Here is a 16,067-nt window from a genome sequence, read left to right as displayed (position 1 = left end):
AGGTCATTTACATACATTATATTGTTTCAGATGCATTGACTCCCATGTAATAACTCAACAATGGACTAAGTTATTTGAGAAAAAAAAAAAAAAAAAGATTGTTGAAAGCACTCTTCATTCAATCATACTTTTCAAAGTAAACCACAGCAGGCTATTGTGATTTACTGCTGAACTTTGTAGTTTTCTGCATTGAATTTTAAATGTACCCCAGGCTACTGTATTAAGGTCAAAAGCAAAACATTTCCATCCATTAAAATACATGGCAACATATATTTATGAAATATATTTGGGCATTTATTTTACTAGCTACCACAGCATGCTATCAAAATGTATTTCCATATATTTAAATATATATACACATGTATGTAGAAATATATCAAAAACGGCAAATTTTGTAATATGTGCATATATTTAAATATATGTAATATAAGGCTTAAACACATTTATTTAAATATACATGAAAATATATATGTTAAAATATGTCAAGTCAGGGTGGCACCAATGATTAGGGCGTTTTGGTTGCTCTTCAGTTGGTGTTGCTCTGGATAAGAGCGTCTGCTAAATGACGTAAATGTAAATGTTGTTTTTCTTCCCTGCATTTCGATCATCCGACCACAAGTGGCCGATACCTTCTCACGTGTGTGTATTAAATTGTAACCACGATCATCAAACATAATTATCCAATTAGTCCAAAATGAATTCCCAACCATGTGGATTGACTTCAAGTGAAACGTTTGCCGACAATTATTTTCATCAGCAGCCTACGCTATAGCCTAATGCACCTAATTATTAGCGTATTTTAAATACATTATCACCTAATTATTAGCCCAAGGACATAAAACATAAATATTTAACTTATTCATTGTCTGTTATCAACATTATATAGGAATAAGAGGCATGTTATCTACGAAAATTTTGCCAATTTCCGAACAAACTAGCCATATTCATTAAATACATATAAAAACGTCAATGCTGAGGATATGGCTTTTGCAAGCGCCAACATCCCTCTCGAAAAAGTTGACAATCCCAAATTGCGCGAATTCATTAACACACATGTAAAGACGGAGGCGCAGTCTGGTAAAACAATGAGAAAGCATCTCCATAATAAAGGACAAATCCAGTGACACACATTTTGTAGGAGCGCTGGGTGAAGATGTTAATGTTGTTCCGGCTGATAGTGTATTTACAGGCAGTGAACTATTCAAGTGTCAGAATATCATTCTGAGTAGCTACGCTTTTACATGCGTTTTGTGGAGGCGGAGAAGCGTATCACCCCAAATACTGCGGTCTTAACAGAGATTGAGAAGTTGGGTTATTTCTGTAGTGAATGAAAATAGGCGAGCCATTTATGTTCTGAAAATAGTCTATATTTCACCCTCTACATATAACTGATATAAAAATGCCTATCATACCCATATGTTAACAGACAACGAATACATTGTGAAATATTGTTGTTGATTGATGTCTTGTTATGTAAGGATGAGGCTGTTTCACTATATCCACAACCTTCCAAGGTAGAATAATTCTTCTGTTTTTTTCAGATGGCTGTCTATCCTGTCCTGTCTATCCTGTCTTTCCATTTATAATGTTAAATTGCAGGTTTTGCAGAATATGTTGTTGTGGCTCATCTTTCAAGCGATATTGTGAATTTAAATGTTTTATATTTTCTAGTTGGATTCATATTCTCTCCCCTTTAACTGTACTAATTGCCCAACTTTAATAACCTCCGATGATCAGGGATTGAGTCTGTTGGAGAGGGTCAGTTCAAGTAAAAATGAGGTGTAAAATCACTGATCTACAAATAGTATTCCCTGCTAAATAATAGTCTTTGTTTAATTAAGATTCATATGCTGCCCCTCCCCTGGTTTAGGCGACCCCCCCCCCCAAAAAAAAAACGAATGCACAACCAGACATTGAATGATTGATTGGAGACCACTTGTGTCAATTACAGTGCATTTCCTAGGATTTTCTGCCTGCATCAAACCCAGTGGATAAGGCTGGAAATATAAGTCAATAAATGTTTTGTTTTGTTTTGTGAAATGCCTGGCACCTACCAATGATGTATATAAACCCTGGATTGCTGCTATGAATCCCGTTAACTTCTGTCAAGGATTAAAACAATTACATCACAACAATGTTTGCAGCGATCATTATCGACAAAAACGTCTAGGAAATGTCCTTTTCAATCTCTCTGTTCGCAGGTCATTCATCTGCGATGGATTAAATCCCCTCCAGAGTCAGGAAGGGATTTATTTATGAAGATATGCATCCAGCCACAGATCGCCTGACTTCTTCAGTGACCTGGGGAGGAACAGAGGTGGATAACAAACCAGGTAAATCACAGAGGAGCCTGAGAGCAGCAGGTATCACCTTATAATAATAATAATAATAATAATAATAATAATAATATGCCATTTAGCAGACGCTTTTATCCAAAGCGACTTACAGTCATGCGTGCATACATTTTTGTGTATGGGTGGTCCCGGGGATCGAACCCACTGCCTTGGCGTTACAAGCGCCGTGCTCTACCAGCTGAGCTACAGAGGACCACTTATGATGTACAATGTATTCCCAGAGGATAGCACTTAAAAGTATTCATTAAAACACTTGTTTTACCTGACAACATCAGTGAGGCCTTGCTGCATGGTCTTGACCTGATAGGGAACTCCATGTTTCTCACACAAAGCACGCACCAGAGGAGCCACCAGGTGGTAGTTATGACGGGGCATGGTAGGAAACAGACTGAGGGGGAGGTGGGGGGGTGAGGGGGAGAGAGAGAGAGAGGCAGAGAGAGAGAGAGGCAGAGAGAGAGAGAGAGAGGCAGAGAGAGAGAGAGAGAGAGAGAGAGAGAGAGAGAGAGAGAGAGAGAGAGAGAGAGAGAGAGAGAGAGAGAGAGAGAGAGAGAGAGAGAGAGAGAGAGAGAGAGAGAGAGAGAGAGAGAGAGAGAGAGAGGGAGGGAGAGGGAGGGAGAAGGGTGGAGGAAGGTGAGAGAGGGAGGGAGAGACAGAGAGAGAGGGAGGGAGAGACAGAGAGCAGACGCTATCAGAGTTTCTCAGAGAAACCTCAGTTTCTGAGTAGGATTGTATCGATATTGTATCTAAACACTATTACGAGATACAGTAATTAGTACAAAACAACTGTTAAGTTATATTTAAGATCAAATGAAGCTGCAAACTGCTTAAACTATTACCTACTTTATTATGTCAATGACCTTATAAATACAATATATGCTGTTGACACAGACAACAGTAAAGTGTGATATTTGTTTCACTTACTGGTGTTCAATCTGAAAGTTGAGGTGTCCACTGAACCAGTCGTTGAAGGGTGACTGTTCAATGTTGCAAGTAGCACTCAACTGAGACAGGAGACAGAAACACATTATAGCACCCTCTACTGGAGAACTACGGATAGCACAGCCCCAGAAAACACACCAGGACCTGTATTCACAAAGCGTCAAGAGTAGAAGTGCTGATCTAGGATCAGTTTAGCCTTTTAAGATAATGATGAATAGGATTGTAAGGACAGGGGGGACCTATTCCTAGATCAGCACTCCTTCTCCAAGACGCTTTGTGAATATTAATGACACGTTACCTGCATGGTGAGCCAGTCCTGGCGTCTCTCGTGATCCATCTCCATAGGAAGATGACTCATCTGGGTCACCCAAACAAACCAGTGGCTTTCCAAAAACCTATATACAGTACAATATTCAGCCACAATATTATGTTCAATTCTTACATCAAGCACATCATTGTTGTTTTCTATACTGTAGATAGTTTGAATACAATTAATGAATGAATCAGTGAGTGAGTTAGCGAACCAGCGAATGAATGAACGAATCTTTCAGCTCCCTCTCAGTTCATACTTTACCTGACGAAGCTGATCAAGGCTACTGAGCCAAAGAGACCAAAGAAGGGGTAGTAACAGCAGAAGAAGCGGAGGTAGAAAGTCATCGACCACGCCAGATCCTTCACAGGAGACAAAGATTGGTATTATGGACAGACATTATCACATCTGGGATCCTACCAAAGCAACAATTATCACTGTGATTATGAAGTTAGTCATCTCTGACGGTACAGTCAGTGTGTTGTTGGTGGTGCAATATTATGCTTGCTAGCTTTAGTGAGCAATGAACAAGCATTTAGTGCCCCCAGGTGTTAGCGTAATCATATCATTACAGGTGTCTCTCTCTCGTGGAAGCTTTATGTTCCACATACAGTGGGGAGAACAAGTATTTGATACACTGCCGATTTTGCAGGTTTTCCTACTTACAAAGCATGTAGAGGTCTGTAATTTTTATCATAGGTACACTTCAACTGTGAGAGACGGAATCTAAAACAAAAATCCAGAAAATCACATTGTATGATTTTTAAGTAATTAATTTGCATTTTATTGCATGACATAAGTATTTGATCACCTACCAACCAGTAAGAATTCCGGCTCTCACAGACCTGTTAGTTTTTCTTTAAGAAGCCCTCCTGTTCTCCACTCATTACCTGTATTAACTGCACCTGTTTGAACTCATTACCTGTATAAAAGACACCTGTCCACACACTCAATCAAACAGACTCCAACCTCTCCACAATGGCCAAGACCAGAGAGCTGTGTAAGGACATCAGGGATAAAATTGTAGACCTGCACAAGGCTGGGATGGGCTACAGGACAATAGGCAAGCAGCTTGGTGAGAAGGCAACAACTGTTGGCACAATTATTAGAAAATGGAAGAAGTTCAAGATGACGGTCAATCACCCTCGGTCTGGGGCTCCATGCAAGATCTCACCTCGTGGGGCATCAATGATCATGAGGAAGGTGAGGGATCAGCCCAGAACTACATGGCAGGACCTGGTCAATGACCTGAAGAGAGCTGGGACCACAGTCTCAAAGAAAACCATTAGTAACACACTACGCCGTCATGGATTAAAATCCTGCAGCGCATGCAAGGTCCCCCTGCTCAAGCCAGCGCATGTCCAGGCCCGTCTGAAGTTTGCCAATGACCATCTGGATGATCCAGAGGAGGAATGGGAAAAGGTCATGTGGTCTGATGAGACAAAAATAGAGCTTTTTGGTCTAAACTCCACTCGCCGTGTTTGGAGGAAGAAGAAGGATGAGTACAACCCCAAGAACACCATCCCAACCGTGAAGCATGGAGGTGGAAACATCATTCTTTGGGGATGCTTTTCTGCAAAGGGGACAGGACGACTGCACCGTATTGAGGGGAGGATGGATGGGGCCATGTATCGTGAGATCTTGGCCATCAACCTCCTTCCCTCAGTAAGAGCATTGAAGATGGGTCGTGGCTGGGTCTTCCAGCATGACAACGACCCGAAACACACAGCCAGGGCAACTAAGGAGTGGCTCCGTAAGAAGCATCTCAAGGTCCTGGAGTGGCCTAGCCAGTCTCCAGACCTGAACCCAATAGAACATCTTTGGGGGGAGTTGAAAGTCCGTATTGCCCAGCGACAGCCCCGAAACCTGAAGGATCTGGAGAAGGTCTGTATGGAGGAGTGGGCCAAAATCCCTGCTGCAGTGTGTGCAAACCTGGTCAAGATCTACAGGAAACGTATGATCTCTGTAATTGCAAACAAAGGTTTCTTTACCAAATATTAAGTTCTGCTTTTCTGATGTATCAAATACTTATGTCATGCAATAAAATGCAAATTAATTACTTAAAAATCATACAATGTGATTTTCTGGATTTTTGTTTTAGATTCCGTCTCTCACAGTTGAAGTGTACCTATGATAAAAATGACAGACCTCTACATGCTTTGTAAGTAGGAAAACCTGCAAAATCGGCAGTGTATCAAATACTTGTTCTCCCCACTGTAGGAATGAAGAGGATTAAGTATACGTTTAGTTGGTATGAAATCTCACCACCCAGTCCCGTCGTAAAAACATGGCCCGCAATATCTGGATGTGGAAATACACTGGAATAAGTAGTGGAGGTCCAACTGAGAGACAGAAGGAAAATACTACATAGGTATTACATACATACATACATACATACATACATACATACATACATACATACATACATACATGCATCAGCCGTCTATCTATTGATTTTATGTGTTCAATGGAAGTTGATGTGATGCTATAATTGATGTGATGCTATACAGAAATTCATGAAACTTACTGAGGAAGAAGTACTTGTGTTGGTGATGGTAAGGCATGTACTTCAACTTCTTTATACCATACTGCAATAGACAGAGACAAGGAGTCAGATGGATCTTACACAAAAGCACTAATACCGTTTCAACACTACAGAGCCAAACCGTTACATGGTTATTTCATGAATATTACATTAATTTAATTAACTATTACATGGATATTTGAATATTACATTCATATTATTACATTAATTCTTACATTATTATTCAAATATAACATGGAGTCAGATGGGTCATAAAGCACTAAGGTTGCGGGTTCAGTTCCCGCAGGGATCACATTCACAGATCCATTATAGTGATAACTACCTCTACAGGCTGTTTGTCTCCCAGGACGAAGACATGCAGTGAGTTGATATCAGGATCTTTACTAAACACGTTGGGTTTAGCGTGGTGCTGGAAGTGACGATGGTTCCACCAGTTAGCAGAGGCACCCTGGAAACACACAGCTACTGTTACGTATCACTGGTAAACACAATTACACTTACTGTAACTTCCAACTGTTGGGACACTACACGAAATAAGGCTAATGTAGAGCAGTGACCTTGGAAATGTAACACTGCTCTTGTGAATGTCGGAAAGTGAAAGGGCCAGTTTCCTGAACACAGATTAAACCTAGTGCTGGAGTAAAATGTACTTTCAAAGGAGATTATCCATTGAGAATGGTTTTCAGTCCAGGACTAGCTTTAAGCTGTGTCCGGGAAACTGGCCCAAAGAGTAGCAGAAGATCAGCCTAAAGAAACAGTATTGTCAAATTTTGTCACAGATTCTGCCGAGGCTGCCCCTCCTCCTTGCTCGGGCAGGCTTTGGCGTTTGTCGTCACCGGAATACTAGCTGCTGCCGATCTATGTTCTATGTTTCTATGTTCAACCTGTTGTCTGATTGTTACACACCTGTTTCCCATTATGTGATTACTCCTTCCCTATTTCACCCGGTGGCTCCCAATGTGTTTTGTGTGTGTTTGATTTTCGTTTCGTGTGTCGTTTGGTGAGCGGGTTTGTTCCTCCCTGTGTGGAGGTATTTTGTATTGGTTTCTTTACTTATCAGGAAAAGTATGTTTCAACGAGTTCTGTGTCCTGCGCCTGACTTCGATCCACCGCATTACACTGACACTCGTGACAGAAACACACACCATTTATGGAGTCAGCAGGTACAGCCAGTCAGTCCGGATCGATGGAGGAACGCGTTCAACGACAGGAGAGCATGATCCAGGCTCTCGGCACCGCTATGGAGAGGGTGGTGAATACTATGGACCGATGGGAGAGAGGTGGCCTTCCTACACCTCCTCCAACCACTCAACCTCCCACACCACTGTCCACCCCTTCGCCACCTGGGTCCAGTGGGATTCGGCTCTCGCTCCCGAGGGCATATGATGGTACACCAGCCGGGTGTCAGGGTTTCCTTCTCCAGGTAGAGCTCTACCTGGCAACCATTCACCCGGCGCCCTCGGGATACGAGAGCGTGTCCGCCCTCAACTCCTGTCTGTCGGGGAAGGCGCTCGAGTGGGCCAACGCCGAGTGGGGAGGAATTGACGCTACATATGTCCGCTACGAGGATTTAACACGCCGCTTCCGGGCGGTATTCGATCATCCACCAGAGGGGAGAGTGGCGGACGAGCGTCTGTTCCACCTAAGACAGGAGAGGAGGAGCGCCCAGGATTTTGCGCTGGAGTTCAGGACTCTGGCAGCCAGTGCCGGATGGAATGAGAGGGCCCTGATCGACCACTATCGTTGCAGCCTAAGGGAGGACGTTCGGCGGGAACTGGCCTGCAGGGATACCAACCTCAACCTGGACCAACTGGTGGAGATGTCCATCAGGCTGGATAACCTGTTGGAGACCCGCGGACGTTCTGATCAGGGCCCATTCATTCTATCTCCCAGCACCTCCGACCCTACCCCCATGGAGCTCGGAGGTGCTGCGCTTAGGGAGACCAGGAGAGGGGCCGTATCTTGCACCAACTGTGGCCACAGAGGACACACTGCGGGTCGGTGTTGGGGAGGGTCCCCAGGGAGTCAAAGCAGTAGGCAGAGCACTGGTCGACCATCTCAGGTGAGTAATCACCCAACTCACCCAGAGCTCCCTGTTGGTCAGCTGTGTTGTTTTCCCAGAGTTTTCTCCTCATTCCCAGCATAAGGCGTTAGTAGATCCAGGCGCAGCTGGGAATTTCATTGATCATCAGTATTCACTTAGTTTAGGGATTCCCACTGTTCGTGTTGATGTGCCCTTCCCTGTCCACGCATTAGATAGTCGCCCGCTAGGGTCAGGCCTAATCAGGGAGGTTACCGCACCACTCTTAATGAGGACGCAGGGGGGTCATGAGGAGAGGATTAGTCTCTATCTGATTGATTCTCCTGCGTATCCTGTGGTGTTGGGACTTCCCTGGTTAACCACTCATGACCCCACTATTTCCTGGCAACAGAGGGCTGTCAAGGGATGGTCCAGTCTGTGCTCAGGGAGATGTGTAGGGGTTTCCTTAGGGGCTACTACGGTGGAGAGTCCCAAACCAGGTCTCCACCATGCACATTCCTTCCGAGTATGCCGATTTGGCTCTCGCCTTCAGTAAAAAGAGGGCGACTAAATTACCACCCCATCGTCCGGGGGATTGTGCAATAAATCTCCAGGTAGGCGCTGCACTTCCCCGGAGTCACATGTACCCTCTGTCACAGGAGGAGAAGGCGGCTATGGAAACATATGTCTCTGAATCTCTCAGGCAGGGATACATTCGGCCTTCCACTTCACCTGTTTCCTCAAGTTTCTTTTTCGTGAAGAAGAAGGATGGTGGGTTACGCCCGTGCATTGATTACCGTGGTCTTAATCAGATCACCATCAAGTACAGCTATCCATTACCTCTGATAGCTTATATGACAGAGTCATTTCACGGGGCACGCTTCTTCACGAAATTGGATCTCAGGAGCGCGTACAACCTGGTGCGTATCCGGGAAGGAGATGAGTGGAAGACAGCATTCAGTACTACCTCAGGACACTATGAGTACCTTGTCATGCCGTACGGGTTGATGAATGCTCCATCAGTCTTCCAATCCTTTGTCGATGAGATTTTCAGGGATCTGCACGGACAGGGTGTAGTGGTGTATATTGATGACATTCTCATATACTCCGCTACACGGGCCGAGCATGTGTCCCTGGTGCGTAAAGTTCTTGGACGACTGTTGAAACATGACCTGTATGCCAAGGCGGAGAAATGCCTGTTCTTGCAGGAGTCCATCTCCTTCCTAGGGCACCACCTGTCTGCGTCTGGGGTGAGAATGGAGAGTGACCGCATTTCGGCCATGCGTAATTGGGTGACTCCAACCACGGTGAAGGAGGTGCAGCGATTTTTAGGGTTTGTCAACTACTACCGGAGGTTATTCCGGGGCTTTGGTCAGGTAGCGGCTCCCATTACCTCCTTGCTGAAGGGGGGACCGGTGCGACTGCGGTGGTCAGCTGAGGCGGACAGGGCGTTCAGTCATCTGAAAAACCTGTTTACCTCGGCTCCAGTGCTGGCTCATCCGGATCCCTCCTTGGCTTTCACAATTGAGGTGGACACGTCGGAGGCTGGGATAGGTGCTGTACTTTCCCAGCGCTCGGGCACACCACCCAAGCTCCGCCCCTGTGCGTTCTTTTCGAAGAAGCTCAGCCCGGCGGAGCGCAACTATGATGTGGGGGACCGGGAGCTGTTGGCTGTGGTCCAAGCCCTGAAAGCGTGGAGACATTGGCTTGAGGGGGCTAAACACCCTTTTCTCATTTTGACTGACCACCGCAATCTGGAGTACATCCGGGCGGCGAGGAGATTAAACCCTCGCCAGGCAAGGTAGTCCATGTTTCTCGCCCGTTTTGTTTTCACCCTTTCGTACAGGCCAGGTTCCCAGAACGCTAAGGCAGATGCTCTGTCCCGACTGTATGACACGGAGGAGAGTTCCGTGGAGCCCACTCCCATACTTCCGGCGTCGTGTCTGGTGGCACCGGTGGTGTGGGAGGTGGACGCTGACATCGAGCGGGCATTGCGTAATGAACCCACTCCTCCCCGGTATCCAGAGGGTCGTATGTACGTTCCGCTGGAGGTCCGCGATCGTTTGATCTATTGGGCTCACACGTCACCCTCCTCTGGTCATCCTGGTATCGGTCGGACAGTGCATTGTCTTAGTGAGAAATATTGGTGGCCCACCTTAGCTAAGGACGTGAGGGTTTATGTTTCCTCCTGCTCGGTGTGCGCCCAGTGTAAGGCTCCTAGACACCTGCCCAGAGGGAAATTGCAACCCCTACCCGTTCCACAACGACTGTGGGGTCACCTATCGGTGGACTTCGTGACGGATCTTCCCCCCTCACAAGGGAACACCACGATCCTGGTCGTTGTGGATCGGTTTTCTAAGTCCTGCTGCCTCATTCCTCTGCCCGGTCTCCCTACGGCCCTACAGACTGCTTAGGCCCTATTTACACACGTCTTCCGGCACTATAGGATACCTGAGGATATAGTGTCTGATTGGGGTTCCAAGTTCACCTCGAGAGTCTGGAGGGCGTTCATGGAACGTCTGGGAGTCTCGGTCAGCCTGACCTCAGGATTTCACCTCGAAAGCAACGGGCAGGTGGAGAGAGTCAACCAGGAGGTGGGTAGGTTTCTGAGGTCGTATTGCCAGGACCAGCGGGGGGAGTGGTCGGTTTTCCTCCCATGGGCAGAGATGGCCCAAAACTCCCTCCACCACTCCTCCACTAACCTTACTCCATTCCAATGTGTACTAGGTTATCAGCCGGTTCTGGCACCTTGGCATCAGAGCCAGATCGAGGCACCTGCGGTGGATGAATGGTTTCGGCGCTCGCAGGAGACCTGGAACGCTGCCCATGTGCGCCTGCAACGGGCCATCGGGCAGAAAAAGGCGAGCGCCGACCGCCACCGCAGTGAGGCTCCAGTGTATGCCCCAGGGGACCGGGTCTGGCTCTCGACCCGAAACCTGCCCCTTCGCCTGCCCTGCCGGAAGCTGGGCCGGCGGTTTGTGGGGCCATTCAAAGTCCTGAGGAGATTGAACGAGGTATGTTATAGGTTACCGCTTCCTCCTGATAATCGTATTAACCCCTCGTTCGATGTGTCTCTCCTCAGGCCGATGGTAGCTGGTCCACTCCAGGAGTCTGAGATACGGGAGGTTCCTCCGCCCCCACTGGACATCGAGGGGGCACCGGTGTACTCGGTCCGTTCCATCGTGGATTCGAGGCGTCGGGTGGGGGGGCTGCAGTATCTCGTGGTGTGGGAGGGGTACGGTCCGGAGGAATGGTGCTGGGTCCCTAGGAGGGACATCCTCGATCCCTCCATGTTGAGGGATTTCCACCGCAGTCATCCGACTCGCCCCGCGCCGCGTCCTCCTGGCTGTCCTCGAGGCCGGTGTCGACGCACAGCTGGAGCCGCGTGTCAGGGGCGGGGTACTGTCACGGATTCTGCCGAGGCTGCCCCTCCTCCTTGCTCGGGCAGGCTTCGGCGTTTGTCGTCACCGGAATACTAGCTGCTGCCGATCTATTTTCTATGTTGCACCTGTTGTCTGATTGTTACACAACTGTTTCCCATTATGTGATTACTCCTTCCCTATTTAACCCGGTGGCTCCCAATGTGTTTTGTGCGTGTTTGTTTTTCGTTTCGTGTGTCGTTTGGTGAGCGGGTTTGTTCCTGCCTGTGTGGAGGTATTTTGTATTGGTGTCTTTACTTATTCAGTAAAGTACGTTTCAATGAGTTCTGTGTCCTGCGCCTGACTTCGATCCACCGCATTACACTGACACTCGTGACAAATGTCCAACCATTGTCCAGTAGCTTACCTTTAGATGTCCAATGACAAACTTTTGCAGTATGTGATTCCAACTGGATTTCTTGAAGACTGACAGGTGGCCGAAGTCATGCTGCAGCCAGCCAGCCTGGGACTGAGAGGGAAAAAGAAATGCAGAGTGTGAATGGTGTCTGAAAGGTGGTTCGGTAACCCTATGCCTAACCTTTACCCTAACCCCACCAACCCTATCCTTAATCCTAACCTTAACCTTTCCCCTAACCCTAACCCTATGCCTAACCTTTACCCTAACCTCACCAACCCTATCCTTAATCCTAACCTTAACCTTTCCCCTAACCCTATGCCTAACCTTTACCCTAACCCCACCAACCCTATCCTTTCCCCTAACCCTAACCTTAATCCTAACCTTAACCTTTCCCCTAACCCCACCAACCCTAACCTTAATCCTAACCCTAATCCCCTAACCTTAACACTAACCTTCGATCCCTATACCTAACCTTAGAATCTGCCTGTCAAATATCTCCTTCTGCTTCCTAATAATACTGTAATGGTACCTGAGACGTGGCCAGCATGAGGGAACAGAGCAGTGTGAGGCTCCAGCTGGTCCCCCAGACCCAGAGCAGGCCCAAAGCCAGGGCCTCTAGTAGCAGGATGTGGCCCAGGTAGAGGCTGAAGAACAGGGGGCGGGCACGGAGGAGTCCCTCTCTCTCCACATGATCACGCAACGCCTGAAAGTCCTGCACCAGTGCTGCCTGTATGGCGTAGAGGTGATCAATAATAAATAAAGATGTATGAAGTAAGGGGTCTTTCTCAATTAAACTGTTATTGATTCGAGGAGGCGAGGTGACAGGATGCGAGGAATTGCAGAAAGACAAACTGTGATAAAGCCAAGATGAACCAGGAGGAAGGTGGATGATGGTAGAGAGATGAGAATTGAGGGAGTGGAGGAGAGGAGGAGGACAGGAGAGGGAGGAGGACAGGAGAGGAGGAGGAGAGGAGAGGAGGAGGACAGGAGAGGAGGAGGACAGAAGAGGAGGAGGACAGGAGAGGAGGAGGATAGTGTAAATAATGAAGAAGAAGAAGAAGAAGAAGAAGAAGAAGAAGAAGGAAATAGGAGTAACAGAAAGCTGAAGAGTACCAGGATAAGAGGTAAGACTCCTGAATAGGTAAACAGACAGCGGGCAGCGGGGCATCTGGGCTCATAGACAGGCTGGTATAATGTGCCCTAGTTATAGTAGATGACTGAAGATGCCACACTACATCTGTAGGAGGTAAACCTTGTCTTGAAATATCTCCATACACATCACACCTGCTCTTACCACAGTCGTAGAAAGTACCATTCTGCACAGCATTCTGTCTGAGTAGCATGGAATTCCCTATTAGCAAGAGAAAGATTGGCCTCACATTGGTCCCCGGGTCCCTTCCTAAACCTACAGTATGTTAGAGTGGGCGTGGTGCTATGTCAGATGGAGAGATGCTTTAGGCTTCACATTCTATGTTTCATTATGTAGCCTACAGCGATGTATGTTATGGGCGTGGTGCTGTAGAGGGAGATGGAGAGAGAAAGATAGGCATCCTCACATTTTTCCCCTGGTCTTGGCTGGGCTCTGTGGGTGCCAGCGCTCCAATCAGCAACGGCTTCAGAAACTTCCGGACAAAATTAGGATCAGGATGGAAGGCGGAAAATGCTTCCTAGAAATCAGAGATATAGATGAATCTGTGTTGTTTAAGACAAATACATACAAATGTCCTCTCAGTAAAAATAAATAACAATTAATTCACTGTGAGATTAGTTGAGAGATTATCATGATATTAGGATCCATAAATGTACAATCCACTAACATCTTGTGTAATATGTCATACAGTGACAGACTACTAAACATTTCTAAACCTACAACATTATAACATTTGCAACAGTCTTATTGGAATAGCTTGAGAACATTTCACCAACAACTTCCATAGTTAGGCTACTGACCGTGGCATCTTCTCCAGCAAAGTGACTGATGACCCTGATGCCCCCCGGGTGTCTCTTCACCCACTGGGTAACGTTATAGACCTTCCTGTCGATGACCAACCACTGGTCGCCTCTGTGGGAGTGCCTCTGGACCTCTTCCCAGGTGTAGACTGCACTGCCACCTCGCCCTCCTCCCCCTCCACCGAGCCCACCCCTGTCACCCTTGGCCGGCTCGCCTGACTCCGTCCGCTGGCCTCCGCCCCCCATCCTCGGTTCTCTCTGCTCCACTCACACCGTCGCTTTGTCGGCTGCGCTCTGTTGAGTCTGTCCAACTGAAGCACACTGAGGACTAGTCAAATGCAAGATACAGGGAGGGAGTCAGGGAATGGAATCAGATCATGCTGTCTGAGCCAAGCCACACCTACGTGGTGAAATGGTGTGATTCTTCTGCAGTTTGATGTTTATTGGTATGAGTCTTGTCCTGGAGGCAGAACTGAGCGATTTCTGCTCGATGGTCCAGCTTCAAAGTAAGTGAAAACTGGCTATATTGTAAACATTCATGAACAAAATTTTGCTTTTTGGTCTTAATTTAAGGTTAGGTTTAAAATCAGATGTTATTACTTTGTGGCTGTGCCAGCTAGTGACCACTTTGCAGAGCTGCCCCCAGAACAAGATACATGACGAAAAACGCTAACCTGCGATTCTTCTGCCAGAGGGAAGGGAGATGTTTTCCAGACAGCGTTGTACAACAAAATATGTTGCTCAATTGATTTGCTGAAAATATCGAATGACGAATACCTGTAGAGGCGCAGGAATGTTAGCCAGTCTATGGCCTATAATGCTGTGGAGTTTCTATTCTAAGAACATCGAAGCCATTAAATATGTTGCTCAATTGCTCAAAATATCTAATAACGAATACCTGTAGCATTCTGTATGGAGTTCCTATTCTAATCTGTTGAGCATCGATGCAATTTAGCACGATGTTTATTTGTAACACTATATTATAATGGAGACAAAGAGCATTGAAATGTTCTCATCAATAAATAATAAAGAAAACGGAGATGCGCCATTGTTTGGCCATGGACTCCTCTTCCATTCCGCATATGTTTGCCGAGTTTTATATGACACACAGTACAAACCTTTACGACCGTTTCATTTTGATGTCTTTATAATGACAGACATTATAAAATGGAATAGTCCATTGGCGTGTCAGCCCTTACAGAAATTCCCAGGCTACATGACATTACATTAAATTAGGCTATATTGTTATCAAAATATAACGCAATTACACAATGATGACGTGGATACTGAATGAATAGAATAGCTGCACTTACCAACATTTCCAGATGTGCAATCCTCTCTCTCTTTCTTTCCTCGCTCCTTCTCTTATTCATAAAAACACATTCACCTCTTCCTGATCACCCGTCTCATCATGTATCCAATCAAATCATCAGTAGGCTACTAACCGTATCTTTCCTTCCATAACGCACTATAGCTCACTCACCCACTCGTTCACTATACAATTCCATGCCGATCATTCGAGTCTCTCCTCCAATGGGGTTATTTCACTAGACCGCTGCCATATCTGCAATTGGTTCACAACAGCCTTTTCCGAATTATGAAAAAAAGGCCGGCTCTCTCAATCCTATTGGCATTCAGGTCTGTCAAAGCACTTGCCTATGTCAATCACTTACCTATTCCAACCAATCAGGACGCTCTTGGACGCACTCAGGGCCCCGCCCTTGACACACCATGATAGTGCGTGTTAACTGGTAGATGCTGTTGCAAGAAGACAAGCCCCCCTTGATGCTTTAGTATTCAGTATTTTATTAGGATCCCCATCAGCTACAGCTCCTCTTCATGAGGTCCACACAAAACATGACATAATACATAACATTAATAGACAGTTACAGAACTACATAAATTAAAAATTAATTAAATAACATAGAAAGACAATACCATGAATAACAATATAAACGCAACATGTAAAGTGTTGTTTCATGATTGAAATAAAATATCCCAGAAATGTTCCATACCCACAAAAAGCTTATTTCTCTAAAATTTTGTGCACAAATTTGTTTATATCCCTGTTAGTGAGCATTTCTTCTTTGTCAAGATAATCCATCCACCCGACAGGTGTGGCATATCAAGAAGCTGATTAAACGGTGTCAAAGTTGGCCTCCCGAGTGGCAC

General features: G+C 46.2%; 1 protein-coding gene across 2 annotated transcripts; it reads right to left on the bottom strand.

Annotated features, from left to right (window-relative positions):
* Positions 1-258: 258 nt before the first annotated feature.
* Positions 259-15,430, bottom strand: LOC311148378 (acyl-CoA Delta-4 desaturase-like). 2 transcript variants are annotated; one of them, XM_084185332.1, is made up of 14 exons: positions 15,209-15,430; positions 14,570-14,672; positions 13,896-14,223; positions 13,502-13,612; positions 12,475-12,672; positions 11,955-12,056; positions 6,471-6,596; positions 6,131-6,191; positions 5,869-5,945; positions 3,868-3,965; positions 3,592-3,688; positions 3,276-3,355; positions 2,617-2,742; positions 259-2,301 (listed from the first exon to the last, which is right to left on the bottom strand). In XM_084185332.1, the coding sequence occupies exons 3-14, from the start codon at positions 14,139-14,141 to the stop codon at positions 2,250-2,252; spliced, it is 1,374 nt and encodes a 457-aa protein (XP_084041458.1). In that variant the 5' UTR covers positions 14,142-14,223; positions 14,570-14,672; positions 15,209-15,430; the 3' UTR covers positions 259-2,249. The 2 variants fall into 2 exon arrangements, with proteins under 2 accessions (XP_084041458.1, XP_084041459.1); XM_084185333.1 differs by having other exon boundaries at positions 905-2,301; positions 13,896-14,206.
* Positions 15,431-16,067: the final 637 nt, after the last annotated feature.

Source organism: Coregonus lavaretus (assembly GCF_964263955.1).
Source record: "Coregonus lavaretus genome assembly, chromosome: 21".
NCBI classification, from domain to species: Eukaryota; Metazoa; Chordata; class Actinopteri; order Salmoniformes; family Salmonidae; genus Coregonus; species Coregonus lavaretus.
The sequence above is the reverse complement of the archived record's forward strand: the minus strand, read 5'-3'. Positions and strand labels throughout refer to the sequence as shown.

Bases quoted from the DNA above. Each gene is read 5' to 3' on its own strand.
- LOC311148378 (XM_084185332.1), bottom strand. From the start codon at position 14,141: ATGGGGGGCGGAGGCCAGCGGACGGAGTCAGGCGAGCCGGCCAAGGGT. The intron at 12,057-12,474 runs GTACCATTACAG...TTTCCCTCTCAG, and splicing joins TCATGCTGGCCACGTCTCAG to TCCCAGGCTGGCTGGCTGCA. The intron at 2,302-2,616 runs GTAAAACAAGTG...GTTCCTCCCCAG, and splicing joins GGCCTCACTGATGTTGTCAG to GTCACTGAAGAAGTCAGGCG.